The sequence below is a fragment of the Pararge aegeria genome, chromosome 8 (genome assembly GCF_905163445.1).
Source record: "Pararge aegeria chromosome 8, ilParAegt1.1, whole genome shotgun sequence".
In the NCBI taxonomy this organism is placed as follows: Eukaryota; Metazoa; Arthropoda; class Insecta; order Lepidoptera; family Nymphalidae; genus Pararge; species Pararge aegeria.
Genome location: NC_053187.1, coordinates 9,918,782 through 9,940,172, shown reverse-complemented (window position 1 = coordinate 9,940,172; position 21,391 = coordinate 9,918,782). Strand labels below are relative to the sequence as shown.

General features: G+C 35.2%; 2 protein-coding genes across 3 annotated transcripts in view; one reads left to right on the top strand and one right to left on the bottom strand.

Moving 5' to 3' along the window:
• Nucleotides 1-21,391, top strand: part of LOC120625671 (nuclear migration protein nudC) — a 44,389-nt gene that overhangs the window by 7,594 nt on the left and 15,404 nt on the right. The gene's annotated exons all lie outside the window — the stretch shown is intronic.
• On the bottom strand, nucleotides 63-19,760 carry LOC120625672. 2 transcript variants are annotated; one of them, XM_039892792.1, is made up of 4 exons: nucleotides 19,552-19,760; nucleotides 4,863-4,988; nucleotides 2,066-2,462; nucleotides 63-626 (listed from the first exon to the last, which is right to left on the bottom strand). In XM_039892792.1, the coding sequence occupies exons 1-4, from the start codon at nucleotides 19,567-19,569 to the stop codon at nucleotides 586-588; spliced, it is 582 nt and encodes a 193-aa protein (XP_039748726.1). In that variant the 5' UTR covers nucleotides 19,570-19,760; the 3' UTR covers nucleotides 63-585. The 2 variants fall into 2 exon arrangements, with proteins under 2 accessions (XP_039748726.1, XP_039748727.1); XM_039892793.1 differs by having other exon boundaries at nucleotides 4,889-4,988.

The following is a 21,391-nucleotide window of genomic DNA, read 5'->3' as shown; positions in this document are numbered from 1 at the left end:
GCACTGGTAATTCGTGATTAGATATTAGGAATTTACTTAGATGTTCTATTAAATATCACTAGAATGTTACATATCCTTTAATATTATTGCTTATTCAATTGCCGTCTTATCGAAACCACATTATATTAAAAATTGGTTACAAAATTAAAAATATGGTCGTTTTTTATTTTAGTTTCTCTGAACAGACAGACAGTTTCGTAGTAAACATTTATAAACGCCATAAATTAACGTTAAAGCATATTGAACAATGTTCTAACTCCAATTATTTGTGATTAAAGTGAAAATTACAATATCGAATATATATTTTTAGTATAATTTCTCACATTGATATACGCAACTCCTATGTTACGTTAGTGAGATTTGTATGAAGTATTCAAATAATGACTTATTAAAAAAACTTTCGATATTTAATATCGTCAAAATGATGCCTAAAGTTTGGTACGTAAGTATGTAATATTTTTATAGTCAAAAATATAAATATAAAACATTTAGTGTTTTGTTAAAAAAAAAAATATTATTCGCTTCACGTTTTGTTATTTGTAGTATAAAAGTCGGCCTAGTCGTCACAGCTTTCTTCCAAACTTCTTAAGAATATTTGTACATTCCGGTCTCTGCTCGCATTCGCACTGCAATAAATTATATAGTTATTTATAATTAATATACTAAAAATTATAACTAAATAATTAACATTATAGACAAAAAGATGATGAAAATTGTAAAATAAGTTAGCAAGGCGTTCGTTACAGGGCGCTTGGCAGATGTGAAAAAAAATATTAAAATAAAGAAAAAAATATTATTTTAAAATGTTAACAAAGTTGTATGTAGGATTTTAATGACACAGCACGTAATAATGTTGAAATATGGTGGAGTGCGCAATTTTTTAAACATCATGTTAGTGTCCTGTATTTTATAAACCAGCGCACTTAGTAGCTAAATATAAACGCCAATGGATTTCGTGTACAACGTGTTACAGAATTACGAAATACTGTTGAAGGGTGCATAAGGATATTTCATAAGGAATTATCCCGTAAAAATATTAAATCAAAAGAAGCATATTTATTTTTCCATACAAACGAATCAAAACATTCTAAGTATGACAACCCTAGTGAAGATAAAAGACCGACACGCGCATAGTACCTACGCTACGCGACACGTACCTAATAAAGTGACAGGAGTCACTTGATTTTGAATTGTGAGTAGGGCTGTATCTGATTTCTTTCAGTAAAAACTATAATAATAATAATAATAATAAATATATTACGACAATACACAGATCGCCATCTAGCCCCAAAGTAAGCGTAGCTTGTTATGGGTACTAAGATGACTGTTGAATATTTTTATAAATAATATAAATAAATACTTAGAATATACATATAAACACCCAGACACTGAAAAACATTCATGTTCATCACACGAACATTTTCCAGTTGTGGGAATCGAACCCACGGTCTTGGACTCAGAAAGCAGGATCGCTGCAAATTGCGCCAATGGGCCGTCAAAACTATGGCAGTGGTTTACTCAAAAACTATTCGTTTCGGTTTCACAGATAAGTCTTAGGGACAATAAATAATGTACCTCTAAAGCATGTGAAGATGTGAATTTCGGTTTTCCATTACACGTTGTATATCTAAAGTGAGTGAGTGTAAAACTAATTTTAGATAACTTTTTTATTCGGTTTGCTCTATTAATTAGCATGATCGAACGCAGATCACGAGGTCCTGGTTTCGTTTCCTGGCTCGGGCCGCTTTGGAGCACCGCGGCAGGTCTAAGCACTTAAAGGGATATAACTGCTTAGACCTGCCGCGGTGCTCCTATGAGAGAGGAGGCCTTTTTACAACATATATATGAGCTCAGGGTGATTATGAACTCAACTCTGTCCTCTACAGTCATTTGAAAGTCTTGTCATTGTTGTTTCAGCCGTTCCAAACAGATTATAATTAAAAAAACAAAGTGAGAGAGTGAGCTCACTCATATTCAAATATCACATTGGCCTAATAACAGACAGTTATTCCGAAATCACGGACTCACCCTTCAGTTTAATTATTTGTATAGATTTAATACGTACTTTCAACGAAGCATATAGCCGCAAGTATGCAAGCCGAGAATAAGATAGTCATCGATATAACTAGCACAGTTATTTGGTGCGAATGGTCGCAACAGCACGACTTCGGCTCTTTGCTCGGGCGGTGCTTCGTGAACCCATTAACGACTGTGAAATGGGTTGAGCTGGCAACTGACGCCGTATCCGGTTCAGCTACTGATCCCCGCTTGACATCGGTCCAAAACGTGTCCGTCGCGTCTCGTGTCTCCTCGGGAATTGAAACCACGGTGCTCGTCATGGTAGATTTCCTTACTAAGTTTGCGGCTCTACTTTGGTTTGCGCATTCGTCTTGAGGTGTGTTCCTACCATTCATGCGCGCTAAATGAGCAGCACTCAACAGCAACGACCCTGAAGACACGCTCTGAAAACGTAATTAATTAATGTTATTCCATTACGTTGACTGCCACGTTTGTCTAGGATTCCAGTTGTAAGTGCGTTCGACTACGTAACGACGTCCCCCCGGCGCTGTGGTGTGCACCGTTGTCTTAGAAGTGGGCGGTCCCGGTTTCGATCCCCTTTCGTGAGTTAAGCGCGTTTCAACAAATAAACTTTCATTCCCTGGTGTGGAATCTTTATCTATACTATTTACGATTTTATAATTTTTACTACACACATATACACACACACACCCACACACATTGGAAAAAATATCAAATTACAGCCAGCTTTAAGTAAGTCTTATAAAGAGGGCATAATTTATTTTCGGCACTGAATGAAAGCCGAAGCTTAGTCGTAAAGCGCTCAGGCCGAGATTGCCAGAGAGTCGCAGGTTCAAATCCAGTCAGCTCCGAAATGTTTATATGCAATTTTAAAAATTATAAATTTACTATTTTATTCGTTAACATATAAATAACAATTATCATATATATAACTTAGGGGTGAAAATTTTAAAGTTATATCCGCAAGAATCAAATGCAACAATATTTCTTCAAGTCCGACTTGTTGTGCCAGAAATTAACACGCGCAAACATACCAAGAAACAAACCTCAGTTTTATTATTAGTGCTTAAGTATAGATATGCTTTATTTTTAGGACATAAGTATTGTTTGACTGAAGTTAAATGACACTTTTGTCAGACCTGGGAAAGAGCGCGTGAGTTATGTTTTTTTTAATTCAAGTTTTTTCGCTAATTTAATTTATATAATAATTATATTGAGTAAGTACTGTTACCTAGTTCAGCCATTGATCTGAATACTTATGTCAAAAGGGTTACATAATATCGTATCATTTCTTTAAAAATTAAATACATATTACTAAACATATACTTATACGTTGTTATATGAATCGCGGGTGTGTAGCTATATAGTATTCTTTATCGACCTTCCTGGCGCAGTGGTAAGCGCCTAGGTCTTATAATTGTCAGGTCCCGGGATCGATTCACGGTAGGGGCATTTGCGGAACTTTTAAACTCTGTGGCTGATTACCTTACCGCCAAAACGAACAGGCAAGCGATTTAGAGTTCCGGTACGATGTTGCGATTAGGGTGATGACTCTACGGCAAAACCCCTATATAGGATATCTCGTTACATTCTTAAACTGCATCATTACTTACCACCAGGTATGATTGCCGTAATAAAAAAATCACTAAAACAACAACTACCTAGATACTAATATGAAATATCGAAAGTTTTTACACAGCTTAAGATATAGAAGAAACAAAAATTAGTAATTCCTAGACAGTGTAGCGACAATCTCGCGATCAAAACCGCAGACGTGATGTAGGTAACGTTTTCAATTCACTTAAAACACGTGACGTAACACGTAAAATTGTAAAGATACATCCGCGTTTAAATAGCTGCGTTAACATCCGTATCATTGTTCTTGGTGCTGCGTATCCTGCAAGGCGTTATATCTCATAGCGTGATAGTTTTACAGCACGTTACAGACTTTATAATATACCTGCTATTTCCCACGGCTCCACTCGCTTTAGTTCAAAATGTTATAATAAAGCTTGCCGCATAGGTAGGTCACGTACGCATTTCAATTTGTCTCCAAACTATTCATTCAAACAACGCGCTACAAAGGGCATTTATATTTTATCTACATAAGATTGTCATTATAATATCTCTGTTTTATATTATTCAAGCCGTTGCCCGCGACTTCGTCTGCGTTTGTTCTAGTTTTTAATAATTCCGCAGAAACAATATATTCCAGAGATAATTTATGTTTCACCATTAGTTTCGCAGCGCACACCAAGTAATGAATTTTATAGGCAAAATTTTGCTACTTTGGGATAAATTATTGCAATTTTAGGCCCTCAAAGAACGAGTTGGAGGGCGCTGAGCCCAAGCGACGTTCAGCGCCTTCCACTCGTTTGTTGTCATCTGTCCACCTCATCAGGGGTCTACGAACCGCTGCGTTTACCGATGCGATGTTGTCAATCTAGCACCCAAGGAGACCAACGTCCATTGGTTAATAATGCACCCCATTGTCACATCAGCTTCGCGACTCGATGAGCTTTGTCGGTAGCTCGGGTCCTTCTACGAATCTGCTCATTTCGGATTTGATCACGTAGAGTAATCCAAATATAGCTCTTTCCATCGCCCGCTGGGTAACTCTTGAGTCTTCTTATGAGACCCAGAGTTAGCGACCACCATTGTACCACTGACAAATTGATAATTAGAATATTTCGATGCCGAATTAGATAAATTTTATTTAATACGCGTAAAAATATTCTAATTCCATCATAAAACACGTTCGTTTCGGATGTAGTCGTTAATTGTCTGTGTTATTAGTGAGTCATGACCGACTTGTATCTTACGTGTGTGCTGTGATTACTTGATGAACCTTGGCTCGAGGCGGAGCCGCCGCGGGATCGCGCATCGCTAATGCTTCCATTATTACTTGATAGAGTCGGTCGCGGTATATGCCATTCTGGTGTTGTAATCTGAAATTAACAAAGAATGCCACTTAAATGATTTGTCGAAAAGATTTAAAAATACTACTTTTGACCCGCTTTTGACTCGCTACAAGTGCCGTCTAAGATGACAGCGGGCTTACATGCAAGAACTATGAGTTAATTATAATATCATCATCATTACAGCAACCCATTACCGGCCCACTATAGAGCACGGGTCTCCTCCCACAATGGAAGGGGGTAGTAGTGCACCACGCTGGCCCAGTGCGGATTGGTGGACTCCACACTCCTTTGAGAATGCAGGTCTCCACACTATAATTTCCTTCACCGTTATCAAACAAGTGATATTTTAATTACTTGAACCGCACATAACTTTTTATAAAAGTTAGAGGCTGGGATTCGAACTCGGACCCCGATAGTGAAGTCGAGTTCTTACTCAATGCGCTATCATCGCTTCTTAATTTTAGCAATCTTAATATGCTAAAATTAAAATATAATTTTTGTAATATACTTTTGACGTAAAAATTATGTTATTTTTGACTAAATGTTATATAGAAAAAGTTTCAAAGTTACCTTTAACGCAAATATGCCGTAAGGTTTTCTTAGTTATTTATTTAAAAATAAGTAATTTGCCAATTTACAGTTGTTGTTGCGTTAAAACACACAAACTCTTCACGTGTCTATTTTATTGTTTATGTGAAATCTAAACGAAAACGTTAAGTAACTTTTTTTTTAAATGAAATTCATATCTAAGTAGGACGATGTTTGATACGCCCTCGCCTTATAAATCTGCAAGTTAAACTAGTCTAAGTTAAATAAGCCAATAAATCTGTATCCATTGCTAACAATATAGTGATAAAAAATGTTCGGCAAACGTTTGTCAACTGTCGTATTGCCTAATAAAGAATAAACAGGCCTGACGAAACATGCAAGTATTGCAGTCAACGACACGGTTAACGTTGGTCTTTCTGTTCGTCAAAGAAGATCTTAACCCGTTGTTTAACATGACAAAGACGGTTCGGGCAGACACTTGTCGATGTTGGGCAACTTTTGTGTGGGTGTGTCGAATATTAGGGCATCATTTCAAGTTCTTTTGGTTGCACCTATTTAAACACTTCTGCACTTTTACCATTTCATCTGATAAACTGTTAAAGAATAAGTGGGAATCGTTAACCTTGAATCATTAAACTTGAAAGGGAGTATGACATCTATACAGATTTAAATAATGAATGTTACTTATATTTATTTTACGTAGGTACCTGAATATTCTAGGAATACGGAATAGTATAATCTATCTGGGTACCAGGCAATGTTTTTTACGTTACCGTTGTACCCTGGTACCCTGGTGGAGCTAGCTGTCGATAGATCAGAACTGAGTTTCGTAGGTCCTAAACAACAAGAGCTTGCTTCCTATGTTTTACTATAAACATACGCCAAGACAAAATCTACGGCAGAATAGAACACATAATTTATTAGTTCTAAGGTTCCAGAAACCCTTGGGAGGCAGAATTAACAAACAAGGTTAATACGGATACAGACAAAATATAGCGGCCTTTACAAAACACTGGAGCCATTTTATTGAAAGTGCCTAGGGCCTAATGAAGACGTTGAGGCTATGGAGCATTTTCAATGTTAATAGAATGGGTTGGGTAAAATGTTAATGTATCTTCCAAAAGTAGTCGATCTACAAGATGATTATTGTACCTCCTGCCATAAAAGCTATCAAGCGAAGTGGGTATTCGAAGCTATTTAGGGAGAGGATGGGGCGAATACAAAAGATCTCTAAAAACCGAATTTCATCCGCTAATGCAGGCTCGCCCACGAGATAGGTACTTAAATAGCTAGATAAATTGCTCATTTATTATACCAAAACACTTGGTGGGTAACGTGGTGGGTGTCTATCGGTGGGCAAAACTTTTCTTTGTATTGCCGAGGCAGCGCCTTGTTTTAGTTTTTATACAAACATTACATTGGCGTTGTTAGCGTAAATGTGTAATTTTATGTGAACGATCGTTCGATATAATTAGACAACTCTAACAATTAAAGAGATTAACTTGTACTGCAGTCTCTGTCAACCAAACACGAAGTTTGTCCTTAGGTGCTGAGCTTATAAAAAGGTAAGTTCGATGGTAATACCAGAAAAGTCTTCAAATATAAAATTGTTACGCATACCGCGTATTACATAAGATGCTAATTTGCCGTAGGCGCATTGCTGTTGTGCAAATTAACTTCGTATTTAAAGTTTTGCCACTTATGACATGTCGCCTTATGGCCAAGTGACCGGCAAAGGTCTGAGGTAACAAGCATTACGGCAACAGTAGTAGATACATGACGTTACAATGAAATATCGTTTTACGTTTTTGCCACTTTATTTTCATCACTTTTATTTGTACCTAGCTTAATTTGGAATTATGGTCAGATTTATTATCACCGTATTGCCGTTTTGGGTACGTAGTAATTGACGGTATTTAGGTTAATTTTTCTCTTTAGTCTAAGAAGATAAAAGTCCAAGGCTGTGTAATATCTTTTTCATGTATGTTTCATTTTTAGTCTTCCTTGATAACTTAAATTTTTAGTTCAACCTTTGTCTGCCCAAAAACTAACTTATCCAGTAATTTGGGGTGTTGTCTTTTTATTGTTCGGTATTTGTAAGTTTCATCAATATAATTTTTAGGTCAAGTTTTGTTCAGAGTCCGATTGATTTTGTCAGATACGGTATTCAAGGTTACCGCGTTCTCTTTATTTGCGGTCTTGTTTCGTCGACCTCTGGCGCAATAAATCTCAGCTTTGCTTTCGGCTTCATGGTCCTCTTTGTACTGTGATAAGATGATGGATAGGCGTATTAGGTAGTTAGTATAATAATGCTTTTCTTTAATGGTTTGTAGCAACAAGGCCGCTTATTTGTTCTTATGGTCTAAGTACGTTGACACAGGAATACTTAATCGAGATGTTCATTATTTCAGAAGTGCATTAGTTTTTAAGTATGATTACAAATACAATTTTGTTTGTCTTTTAACGAGGCCTACTTTGAAGGTTACTATTACAAATCGCCAAGTATTATGTAAATATATTTAATTATATTTTAACACAAAACACGCATTCAAAAAAAAAATGTTCTGTTGTTTCGGAGTTCATCCCGGACAAACATCGGATAATGACTTTGGAATTTCGATAAAAGGTAAATAGAGAAGATAATTCGCAATAAGTTTAGCGAAATAAACCCAGTTTTGTTTTATGTGTGGGTTTGTTTTAAAAAGAATTATCTGTCTGTGTGCGTGCGTGTAGGTGTGTGTGTGTGTGTGTGAGTGCGTGCGTGCGTTGTGTCAGCAAAAAAACGAATGGGGACTATTGATAAAAAGCCAGCAAGAAAACAAGAAACTCGGCAGTATTTCAAACTCTAAAAATTAACACGGGTTATTAGTGAGTTTGCTTGCTTATCGCTTTAGAAAAAAACTAATCTTAGAACGCAAAATGTTTTTGGGTGTGTGTGTGTGTCTAAAAGTCTATAATTATATTTTGCTCTGTAATTTATTTTTTATATTTACAATAAATATATAGACATGACCTTCGTAATCCTTAATTATTGTAAAGGTATTTATTGATATCTAGCATACAATCTATCTACAATAATGCCGAAAGATTGGATATAAGATCGCTTTGCGAGCATATTGCAAAACGCTAAGTGCAGAGAACCGGTTGGATATTTCTGGTTAGTAGTAGCTGTTACTTTGTACTGCACAGCTGGAGCCTTTGCTGAAACTGAGCTATCAGTACTTTTAATAAAATCTTATAAATAAGATCTTAATTAAACATATACCTACATATTCTTTAATGGATTTTAAAATAATTACAAGGTTAACTAACTTTTGATGATCTCTGGCGCAGTGGTAAGCGCTGAAATCTGAGGTCCTGGCTTCAATTCGGCTGGAGCAATTTGTGAATTTATAATTTCTGAATTTTCTATGGTCTGGTCTGGTCAGTGGATCCGGTCGTAGCTAGTACAAAGACGTGCCGCCATACGATGTAGATTTTTTTTAGGAACACACCTCGTAAATTATTTCGACTAAATTGCACTTATATAACACTTCCTAAATTGTATTGTGTGTATAAAAACAATAAACAAATGATTCCGATTCGAAATGTACGTTCTTTGGGAACATTAAAAGTACATTCATTTTTCAAACTGTTAAATCTTTTAGCCCAGCCGCCGTTGTTATTTGATAATTACATTAATAGATACTGCACGCTAAACACGTGCTGAGTAATTGATGCACCTACATCATTCACCTTTAATTGGTATCAACACGTGTAAAGAACACGTTTTAACACATATTATATATGTTTATCCCATGTGAACTTACATGGATGGGTCCATTTGTTTAGTATAATTCAATGCATGTGAGCCACCACATGAATTACTCTTCATATGCCAACTATATTCATAAGAATGCTAATCGATCACGTTTGTATGATGTATTAAAATTGATTATAATTACTGCCATCGTTTTTTTTTAAATCAATTACAAGTTAGGTTAAGGCTTTTGATCAAGGCAATGGCGTTGAGAGGAGGTAGGACTTGCTGGCGAAGCTCATTTGTTTTTTTATAATTCAATACATGTGCGCAACCACGTGAATTACTCGTCACATATGTCAGTGATTTTCATAAGAATGCAAATAGGACTCGTAGATGTCATGGTCTTTAAAAATTTATTGTTTTCACAACTGGCTCGTTGGTTAATGGTGAGTGTTCGTCTGAAGATTGCGAGATCCTGGGTTCGATCTTGGTGTTTTCAATAAAAAAAAATCTTTGTATCCGGAAATTGGTTGTGATCCATCTCAATGCATCGGAGTGCACATTAAGCTGACGTTTTTGCGCCTAATCTTATTCCGCTCGTGTCGGTGCTGACGTCATCGGATTATGACAGTTAGGGAATAAATTATGCATCTTTGTTTGCGGTCACACTTATGCACTATTATGTCTGCCGCGTTGTTGGAAAATCTATCTGGAGATTTTGGACCACCGTGACCAAAATCGGTGAGGGAAACTGTGTTCTTTTACTGTTATAGATTGTTTCATTTACCTTTGTATAGATATTAAAACCTGAACATCAAAATACTCATATCATGCGATTATATACCGTGCCACTTTAGGGTATATTATAGACTGCAAATAACTAACGATGCCCGTTCCATCTTAAATATTTGTGAGTAATAATTTACAATCGATCAAGTAACACCAAATAACCAGTTCTGTAAGCAACAAGTGCTGTTTTGTTGGATTTAACGGTTGTGATCCAGTTAAATGTAATAGCAGGTGCATAATTGAGCAACATATTCGGCTCGTCACGAGTTGCGCAATGGCGGTAATCTTGACGAATCTAATTGAACACCGGACGAGTGTCAATAACGGTGTATTATAGAGTAGGTGTTAGCGGCATACCAACACTTTGTATAATCATTTTTCAGGAAGGAGAAGGGTTTAGGCCGTAGTCCACCACGCTGGCCTAGTGCGGATCGGTAGACTACACAAGCCTTTGAGAACGGTTTGAAAATTCTCAGGCATGCAGGTTTCCTCACGATGTTTTCCTTCGCCGTTAAAACAAGTGATAATTAATTGCTTAAAACGCACATAACCCAAAAAGTTAGAGGTGAGTGCCGGTTCGAAATCGACCCGAAGGAAGCCGAAGTTTTGACCACTAGGCTCAAACAGCTAATACATTTTGTATAGCAAAATATAGTATCATCATTCTCAGCCTCTTCTATCCCACCGCTGTGCAAATATCTCAGATCTTGCTCATAGACTAGGCCATAGAGGGTTTAAAAGCTGTGATTGTCCCCATTGCTCTAAAGCGTATTGTCGTGCTTTGGCTTAATTATTTGCACGGGTATAAATGGAGCTTCCATTTTTCTCGTTCCAGACATATTATAAGCGTTCCATTTTAAAAGTACCTACTTCATATAACAGAATAAATGTGTTGTGTGACCAAATCTAAAAATATGAATAACTTAAAAAGTCTATTTCCATATAATGCCGACAAAAAAACGGAAAAGTAAGCATTTCCAACAAAGAAAAAATATTTTATATGATGACGTTCGTTTTCTGAAAATGATTTTGTTTGCATGGATTCGCTTATCTTCGAACTTTTCATTTTTCCAAGATTGTCTATACCACTTAGCTTTTCTAACTCTCAATTGACTAAATTTGACGGCCGAGTGGCACAGTGGGCAGCGACCCTGCTTTCTGAGTCCAAGGCCGTGGGTTCGATTCCCACAACTGGAGAGTGTTTGTGTGATGAACATGAATGTTTTTCAGTGTCTGGATGTTTATCTGTCTATTATAAGTATTTATGTGTATTATATGCATAAAAAAATATTCATCAGCTATCTCAGTACCCATAACACAAGCTACGCTTACTTTGGGGCTAGATGGCAATGTGTGTATTGTCGTACTATATATTTAAATTACGCGGATCTATTACGCCGTTGCTGCGTAAAATAATAAAGGAATACATTTCTCAGTATCTTAAAAAGCTCAGTATTCTTAAAGCGATAGCTTAATTGAAAAGACAACATAACAGACATAATGTCTGCGTTGAATTTTTTGAAGCGCATAACTCCTACATGTAATAGATCACGGAAAATATTATAGCGCCGCGCTGTCGCAAACGTAAATGATGATAGCTATTTGTCTACACAAAAAAATAATTACGTAAGTCAAATAAATTAATTATATAACGCATCATGAGGTTGCGTCGATTACTTTACCGCATCAATCAGGTAGTATTTCAATGTTTTCACTGTGTATGTAATATATCTACTGATGATGATGATGATGAAAATATTTAAACTTTGTATGATTTATTGGGGAGAAATATTTCTTTGATAACATTAATAAAACCCGGCGTGATTTGTAGTCGGGTGTTGATAAGGTGTTTCTAGAAATTCATAATAGCAGGATTTAGGGAAACTAAACTAAACTCCTTGTTCCAGTATGTAATAGTTAAAATGTTCTGTTTTGTAAACTATTGCACTTATTACGAATGATTTGCTGGTGTCCGTCAATTGTGGACGGAGAATCATCCCTTTATCTACAAAGATCTTATTTCTCAAATCTCAACCAATTAAATGGGAAGTTCTATGCAAAAAAAGAGTTTTGTCCTCTATTCCCAGAGATCTGCATCTGATGCAGAATGCGGAATTTAAAGTAGACCAACTAGATAGAAGTACACTACTGTAAGTGAAATAAACAATAATTTAATTTCGTGTAAGTATATTTTATTAAATATTATATATAAAACACGTCAAATACGCAAACTCGGCCTTAACACGTGTCTCTTGGTTTGGCGACAAATAGTATGAAGTGTATGCTATGCTTGTTCCCATTATATTTATAATCAGCTTAAGTTTGGAGGAAACGAGATGTGAGCTCGACGTTTAAACAATGCCTGCTATACTTACCATGATAATCTGTTAACGACCATCTAGACTGTTCCCCTTTGGAGAGAAAGCGTGTTGTTACTTGTTGCATGCCTCTTCTTGGAACACTTTCGGTAATGCAAATGTCACAATGGCTAACGGATTTTGGTTCACCATATTTTGATACCTACTTTTAATTTCATGTCTGTCTTCCCCTCCCCAAAGCTCTGTATACCTCATTGCCTTGCATATTCTCGGAACGAAAGTAAGTAACGGTTAAAATATTATGAGGTCAATAATTTATCGACAGCTACTACACCTAATCTCACGAAGTTATATTGTAGTATGTAATTTAATTGAGCGCACGTGGTTTCTTAGACAATTATTGGTGCCAAACGTAGTCTAATACTTTCACTTGCATTTTGTCCTGTCGATTAACGAAATGTCATCATTCGATCTTTAATAAAATACGTAGGGATGTGATCTTTGTTTCCTTGTTTTGCATTTGTTGATACTGAATGATTATTTTGATTATAATATTAATAACTAATCATGTTATTATCACCTTATTAGAAGTTTTAAAGATTCTACTTTATCAACTTGCTGAATTAATATCTTACCCATAACTAACTTCGGTACCTTTGTTGTCTATGTACCTACTTAAGAGGACCTCGTAGAATCCAGAAAACTGTTTTAAAATTTGAAACATAATCAAACAGTCGTTTTAGAATTTGCGAAAAGAGTAAAAAATTTCAGCAAATAAAGTTCGCTACCGGAGTCGAACAGCGAAACGATGTTTTGAGCATCCAATTATCATATTTTATACGCGATTGCATGAGGACACCGCAACATAACTCATTGTGCACGCTGGTCACAAACACTGGCATGATGCTTATTGCTTATTGTCGTCCTTGAACTCAATTGGCCATATTTATGAAGCTAACAGGAATCGTGTCAATGCAAATTACTTTTGAAGCTGCTTTACTACTTCATGACACTGAGGCTTTAGTCTGCATCACATCAGGTTGAGATGTTTCGATACTACCGTATTTTTTACATTAAAAAAATATTTATTACTATTAATTTATACAGAATTTATAGATGCCGATAATCTATCGCCTCCACTTCGAGGTCCACATAAATTGTTGTGATCTTGACCGAAAACAATATCTATTAAAATAATGTTAGTCTATTCAATGTGAGATTCAAAATTAAACGATTAACTATTAAAATTTTAACAATGTAAATACGTTGACTTCATGTAATTGCCCATAGGTTATGTTTGTGCGATGTTTAAATTATTTTACATGTTCGTAGGAACGTTTAGCGTTTGTTAGCGCTTACGTCGAGTGGGATGCTACGTTAGAAAAAGTGGCCATGAAATGGGTTATTTATCCGGATTCCTTAACCAGCTCTATTTCAATTTATGACATCATTTGTTTATATCAATTTTGCTGATATACTTAAATTAAATATTTAGCAAGTCAATAAATCAACTTAGTAAAACTGAAAAAAAAAGCTACACCTACATTTAATTTTGTTGTATTGCCCAAAAAGGTTAAACTTAAGTGTTTTATAAATATACTTATAACAGATTTTGGTAAAAACACTGATTTAAGGAACTGTACGTTATATGTAGTGTCTGTCAAGGTTTTTCACAAAATAGCAAAACAGCCAAACAAACAATAATAAGTAAACCTAGATTAGAATATTATAGATGTGACCGACTCATACACTGTTTGGGTACTTACATCTAAAAACAGTTTGCAGAAGTACCCTTTTAAGTACTCAGGCTTTTCCGTCCTTTGATTTGATACAAAGCCATGTTACCTTGACTGAGTGTTCTTTGTAAAATAATGTGCCACAAACACTTCCTGGGTATCAAGTTAACTAGATGATAAATGTCCACTCGTCCTCCAACATTTTTATGTCAATTGAGATTAAGGTCATTGTTGTCCAAAACATCAGGAAATATACAACGTGTACACAAAAAAAATCTTCTATGTTAAATTACTCTTCTATAAGTTTTACTCCATTACGTAAATTATATAATTAGTTTCCGTAACTATAAAATTAAGAAGTCATACTCAAATATGAAGTCGAAATTGTTGTACCTACCTCACCAAACTTGGGGTAAGGGCAAAAAGAAAAATAACTTTACCTTGTTTACACCAAAAATGTCTCTCCATAAATCTGGAGCATAGCGCTATATACCAGCGATGTATAGACAACCTGAAAGAAACCTAGGTAATTGGAGGAGAAAATAGGAGTATGAGATAGGAGGATGAGGAAATCGGAGTTTGCAATCTGATGCAGAAATTACGCTTGATTGAAAAGATTACGAATTTATGGACATTGAGACGAAGAGAAAGTGACATGTATGGAATGGCCCGTGATATATCACTTTATTAAAATTAATATGGGTGTCGATTCTGTTGTAGACAAATCTAACTAAATTGATAGGCCTAAGGCAGTGCTGTTTTTATCGCGAATGTTAGGTACAATCAAAATCTTAAATTACTCATCTGAGAAATTATGCACTTTCAATCAATATTGATAAGTCTAATCTTAAATTTGATTGTGTGTAACACGGATGCAACTTTATGTTACTTACGTTTCTTCGACATTTTTATTTAGTTGATTTCTTTGTCAAAAAATTCAGTTTCAACACCTTTTATTGCCTGAACACGCGAGACACGTTAATCTTTTAACGAGATTAAATCCCTGGGAATTCCAATAGACTGCTGTGGGAGGTTACGATTGCACATTATTAAATTGTTTCACATTATATTAAAGTCGCTTCTTTCGCAAGTCGCAACGAACATTGAATGCAGTACCTACTCGTAGATCCGCCTGGCATGGAAAATCCTTATTTAGGCAAGCATTACAATGCTCGTGTTCAAACATTTATTTTTAACTTAAGGTAGGTATCTAAACGACTTCCGCGACTTATAAGTGTATATAAGTAGGTAGGTAGTCGCTATCCAGATGCTATGTTTGTAAAATTAGTAAATAACGGTTAATATACATCCATTCGCTGCGATCTACTGCGATCACGAACGCGGTCAGCCCAGCATGCAGCATGGTGTTTATTGGCAAACCCTCCAGTTCATAGCGGTCATTAGTCCAGGAGTGGAATCTTAGACTGTTGATGATAGATCCATTATTAATGTGCATTCAATTCTTATCTGCATTCGACCAGATATATTATCGTACCACCAATGCTAAAATGATTATATTATATCAACCTCTAAGAATTATGTCCTCCAAGTTTAGGCCAAAGGTTAGGTTTTATAGAAATACAAAAGATCTATATCCAAATTTAAAGTGTAATTTCTGCTGTAAATCGCCATCACCAGACTGAGACAGACCAGACAGAGGCATGAAAATGCGTAAAATAGTGCTTGTGCACAATAAAAACGAGTATGAAATAAGCAAGAATATTTTTTACTTGTATCACACTTAAAATATTTTTACAGTAATAAATAAAGTAATATTACATAAGTAAGTAGTACCACTACCAGTGAAAGAAATTAACAAAGGCAGGAAACAAAAAGCTAAAACATTATTTGAATAATTTTGCTGCAGTAGCTTTAAAAGCTTCATGAGCAATAGAATATAACGTTGCTAGCCTGTACCTAACCCTGACCTTGAACTAATAGGTATCGCTTATTAGAATTCAATGTTAATGACACTGATAGCTTATGAATTTTAATGTGTTAATGAAATGTTTCGAAATACGAAGATAAAAAAATAACTTGCCGTTTGAGTTAAAAATAAAATCCAAAATAAGAACATGAAAGAGTGTGTTAGGGTTCTTTAGGTGGTCTATCGAAATTTCACGTTAATCCTGTTATATTTTTAAGTAAAGACTTTATGAAGCGTCTATAAGAATCGAGTCTTCCATCCATTCCAAAAGTAGAAAGAATTAAAAAATCTGTATTCCCCATTTTGTAAAAGGATGCACATAAATAATAACTAGGTATTTATTTTAATGCGCTTACAAAGCATTATCTACAAAACTTACACATTTAAATTAATTATTATCTTTTATTCAAGGAAAAAAAAACGTTTGATACGTGAAGCATTTGTTATGCTTATAAGTACGAAAAATGATATAATACCATTTTCGTTAAATTAACTAAGTTTAAATAAAATTAAAAGTTTGGCCTACAAAACCTGTCAAAACATCAAACTCATTTCTCAGTTAATTATTGTTTATTTGACGATTAAAACACAACGGCCCTAAAAAGTGTCTACGGAACATTGTGGCTCTAGGTTAACGCCCACTTAGCGGATATCATTATTAAACCCATCGCCTTTGTTCAGCAGGTGAAGTGCATCGTCCGGTGTTCTGGTTTGATGTACGCTAAGTCCGGGTATTGTGAAATGTGAAGGCCGCCAGGCGAAACCAACTTAGCTGTCAGTCCCTGTGCCATTTAATTTGGGCCTAGTACTATTTAGCCGGTTTCGCAGCCTTGGATATTGAGTTACTAATCTCGTTGCAAGATATCAATGCGACAGGGAATTTAAATATTACCAACTGGCAACTCGAGAGATTATTCTGCTTTAGGTTTTCTAGACTTACAAATTACATTCAGTTTTTCGGACTATAGGTAAAAGTACATTATAAAAAAACATATTATTATTATATTATTCTTATCTCAAATCAAAGATTCATATCTTTTGTTACCATAATACGAAAATCTTAAAAGAAAAAATATCGTAGTAAAGTAAAGAAGAGATAGATTTTTTTTTATTCTACTACAGTAAGCCCACCTATTTGTTTTCTTTTTAGTTTTCCTAATCCTAAGGTTGCCTGGCAGAGATCGCTACTTAGCGATAAGGCCGCCTTTTGTATCCTGCTTCATTCTTCATGTGTTTGTTCTTTTTTTGTCTTGTTTCTTTGTTTGAGTGGTGTACAAATAAAGAGTATAAAGAGTATAGAGTATAAATAAGCCCTTGACTGCTATCGCACCTGGTGGTAAGTGATGATGCAGTCTAATATGGTAGCATGCTAACCAGTTATGTTATGGGAGTATGGCAATTATATTAAACCCATAGCAAAAATCTAAAATCTAGCTAAATTTGTAGCACGTCTTCGTCGGTAGAGTGGTAACTAGCGACGGCCAAGCCTTCCCACATACCGGACAAAATTTGGAACATAATCCCCGAATTTGGCTAATGCCGAAGTCTAACCCGGCACCTGCAATTGAAAACCAAAGCGCTAACCACTGCGCCAAGGCGGTCAAAGAAAATTAGGTGCATAGGCAGCTAAGTTCATACTAATATTTTAAATTTACTAAGTGTCTTAGTTACTATTAATTAGTTAGGTGCGATTAAGTAAGCAGGGACTAATACGGACGAAAAATCGTTTAATTCGTTATGTGTTTTTCAAAAATAAAGGTTCAGTAATAAATTCAAGCAGAGTCAATTCTGTACCACACGACTCAAAGAGGTACAGTGATTGTTTAACCAAACATTCCGACGAATCATAATAATCAAATGGCGTCTGAAATATCATCTCAATCGCGGAAATATAAATTACTTAGAAACAAATTTGAATTTGACATTAGGAGATACAGAATTCAAAAATTGTTATTGTTAAAATATACCTGTTTTAGCATAGTGAAGAGTTCATGCAATAATGTTTGGATACTATATAATACCTAATTTAACTGGTACATCTTATCTGTAATAAAACTTTTATGATCTACCTGTTGCCCGCGGTCTTCTTCCGTGATTATTATGGTTTTTAAAAATTCCTTGGAAATCGCTGGTTTTTCTGCGATAAAAAGTAGTCTTAAGAGTATGTATGTATGCTCTCTGTCCATTCAACTAACTCTATGCCAAAATTAAGTTGATCGGTTGCATATTCACGGCGTTGAGGTAGTACAAAAAATGCACACACAGCTAAACCATTTCTACGCCACATTATAAACCTATGTGCTTTAGCGTTTTCACTATTAAGTAGTTTAAAAAAAACATATATGTTATGTAATACTCTAATTAACCACGATATCTATTTTATAATTTAAAGTTATTTAATGTGAACTTGACCACATTTTGCTTATTTGTATTTTCATTCATTCATGTTGCTACTTGAGGCAGCCAGTGTGCATGACACAAAAGTTATTTAAGGTTCAATCTTTGACCTTGTCTGGGGCGCAATAAATAGAAACAGCTGATTAATTGTTATTCGCGAATCAGTTATGTTTGGATTAATACTGTCACCTAGAAGTAAATTATTAAAAATTGGTAAAGAAATAAATACATTATCAAAAATGTTAAATGTGCACAACATTAAGACTTATTCCTATATTCTTATCAAATAAAGCTGAAGTCGTTGAAAAAAAAAACTTTAGCTTTAAATTATACTCGCTGTTACTGGAGTTCTACGTCCGCCTTGATTACGGTTTTTTTTTTTACAAAAATGGAACCGTTAGTTTTCATGGAATAAAAAGTAGCTTATATTATGTTACTCTCCGTCCTGTTAACTCTATGCCAAAACTAAAGTTGATTGGTTGCTAAGTTAAGGCGTAAAGAAAGGGCAAACTCACATACACACTTACGCATTTATAACATATCTATAATATAGGGACTATTAAGGAGTTGTTTTAAAGCGCTAATCTCTGTAAATATCAATCCGATTCGGAAAAATATTTTAGGATTAAATTGCCTATTTATTTATCAAGGTGATTGGCCCTATAACCCCTGTCTACGGCCGGCGACTAACAGTTACTACGTGTAAAATTGCTGGTCACAACTAGTAATAATATAAAGCTTAAGGATATTTGAACGCCGATATGAAAAATATTTGCGCTATTTTATTAATTTAATCTTTGTCTTACTTAATTTAATGAAACCATGGGGCACTTATTTTTAGTACCACCTTACATTCCAGGCGCTGATCACAATATTTTCTAAAATTAGCGATATCTACCTCAATACATTGTAAAGGGAATTATTTAAATTAAATTGTCAGTAAGTACTAAATTTAGGCGATGACTATCTTTACCACAATGTTTTCGTAGAAAAGATTGTAATATTTTAAATAGACGCTAACTATTCAATTGTATGCCTTGCAGTTTTTTTTTTAAAGTAATATTGACCAAACGTACTGAAACTGTAAGCATTTCACAATGTAAAGTTCCTACATCATCCTAGCATCACTTACCGAGCTTTTCGAATCCATGACTCGTGTACTTGTCACTTCCACGACTGTTTTGATAGGATGCACTTATTACGTCACTGAACACTGCATTCACTTGGTCCACATGTCTGCTGAATTTCCCTATGCTTCTTCAGCGCATTCGACTTAGGCCTCTCTCGCCCTCTCCGTGTGGCCGGCAACGTCAGACGCGCCTGCTCCAAGCGGCAAAGCGACTAGAGTCGTACTGAGAGTGTTGCAACAATCACCAAGGCTTATATATGAGGTTGCATGATGCGGGACTGCAGAATTTTTAACTTAAAAAAACTATATGCTTATGCAATTATTTTTTCCTATTTTAGTAAAATTTTATTTTTCATAATTGCTAGTACTATTTCAAATATTAAATTTGAATATGTACTGTGAAAATATTGTTACGTAGTGACAGGTCCAATCTTTTTCTACCTATCGACGAAGTTTTGTTTGGAATAATTTCAGAGTCAAATCAAAATTAGTTCAGTCAAAATTAATAAATTACTTAATATTATTTGTCTGTAGTAAGCGATGCGACCAAATCGATGTGAACGTTGCGACCGAAAGCAATAGGTTACAGGAAAACTTTAGAAAGACGGTTTCTACAATACCAGTAGCTTAATCGTGTTACCCATCGTGGGCCAGATGATCGTGACGCACCCTCTACTCCTGCAGAGGTTGCGCAAGAGTAAGCAAGGACATATCGTCCATGCATTGAATCATACGGGATTCAGAAGGTAACGATTACAATTCAAGACATTACGTCGATTAAAAGGATGTACGTGCCTCGTCCAAGTTCAATGATTTTAGTTTTATCGCCAACTTTACCTCTGGCTGTTTCATTGATAATAATGCGTTTAAGGTGAACAATGCATGTAGTAAAATAACAAAAGAAGTTATATATTTATGTAGTTTTTACAAAAGATGATTTGTATATAATATTAGGTGCGTTTTTTTTGGGTTATATTTTAAGCCAAAAAAACTAGGCTATTAACATTATCATTACGACGGATGTACATAGGAGTGATTAGTATACCAATCGTGTTTATAGAGATTTTCACACTAGTCTTTTGTCCAGCGACTTCCTGCGACTCTCTTGATATCGTTTTTTTCGATGTGGTGGACACTTCAGCACCTTGACTTCCCATCGTCCCTCGGTCTACCGGACAATGAAGGGAATTGTCCAGAAGAAAAATGAACTTGATGGGATGGCTTTAACTTAAGGTTAGCATTGTCGGTAACATTGGTCGTTTAACTGCATCCCGCATTTCAGATTTCGTCACCAACAGAGTGATTCTGAGCTTCCTAAAAGTGATCTGTAATTTAATATTGCATCAAATAACTCCAACGAAGAAAATCTAATATATATATATTATATCCGAGTTTTGTACGAAAACGCTTAAAATGCTTTACGTATTTTAATACAACTTTTATCTAAGTAGTATAACTAGCGAAAGTCACGTACTTCAAAGTGTTTTCTAAAAGTGTTTTGTTTTGTTTTGCGAGTCATCATCCTAAAAATAATAGAAATTTATAATATTTTGTCCGTTAAACTCTTTCCTGTGCCAGCCGGACTTACGGGTTCTAAACTTTTTTTCGAAGTCGAGAATATTCAGAATTATTCTCAAATAAATATTGCATTTCTTTAAACTTATTCACGATGGTTTGAATACGAGTATTTGTAGTACCAATAGCTATAACAATTTATTCAAAAAAACCACAAAAGGAATCTGTTACTGGATGTAGTCAATAAACTACTCAATAAAAGTTAACGCGTGTTTAAAAACACCTTTAATAAAGGTTTCCGTGCCGATAAAAACAATATACGCCCTAA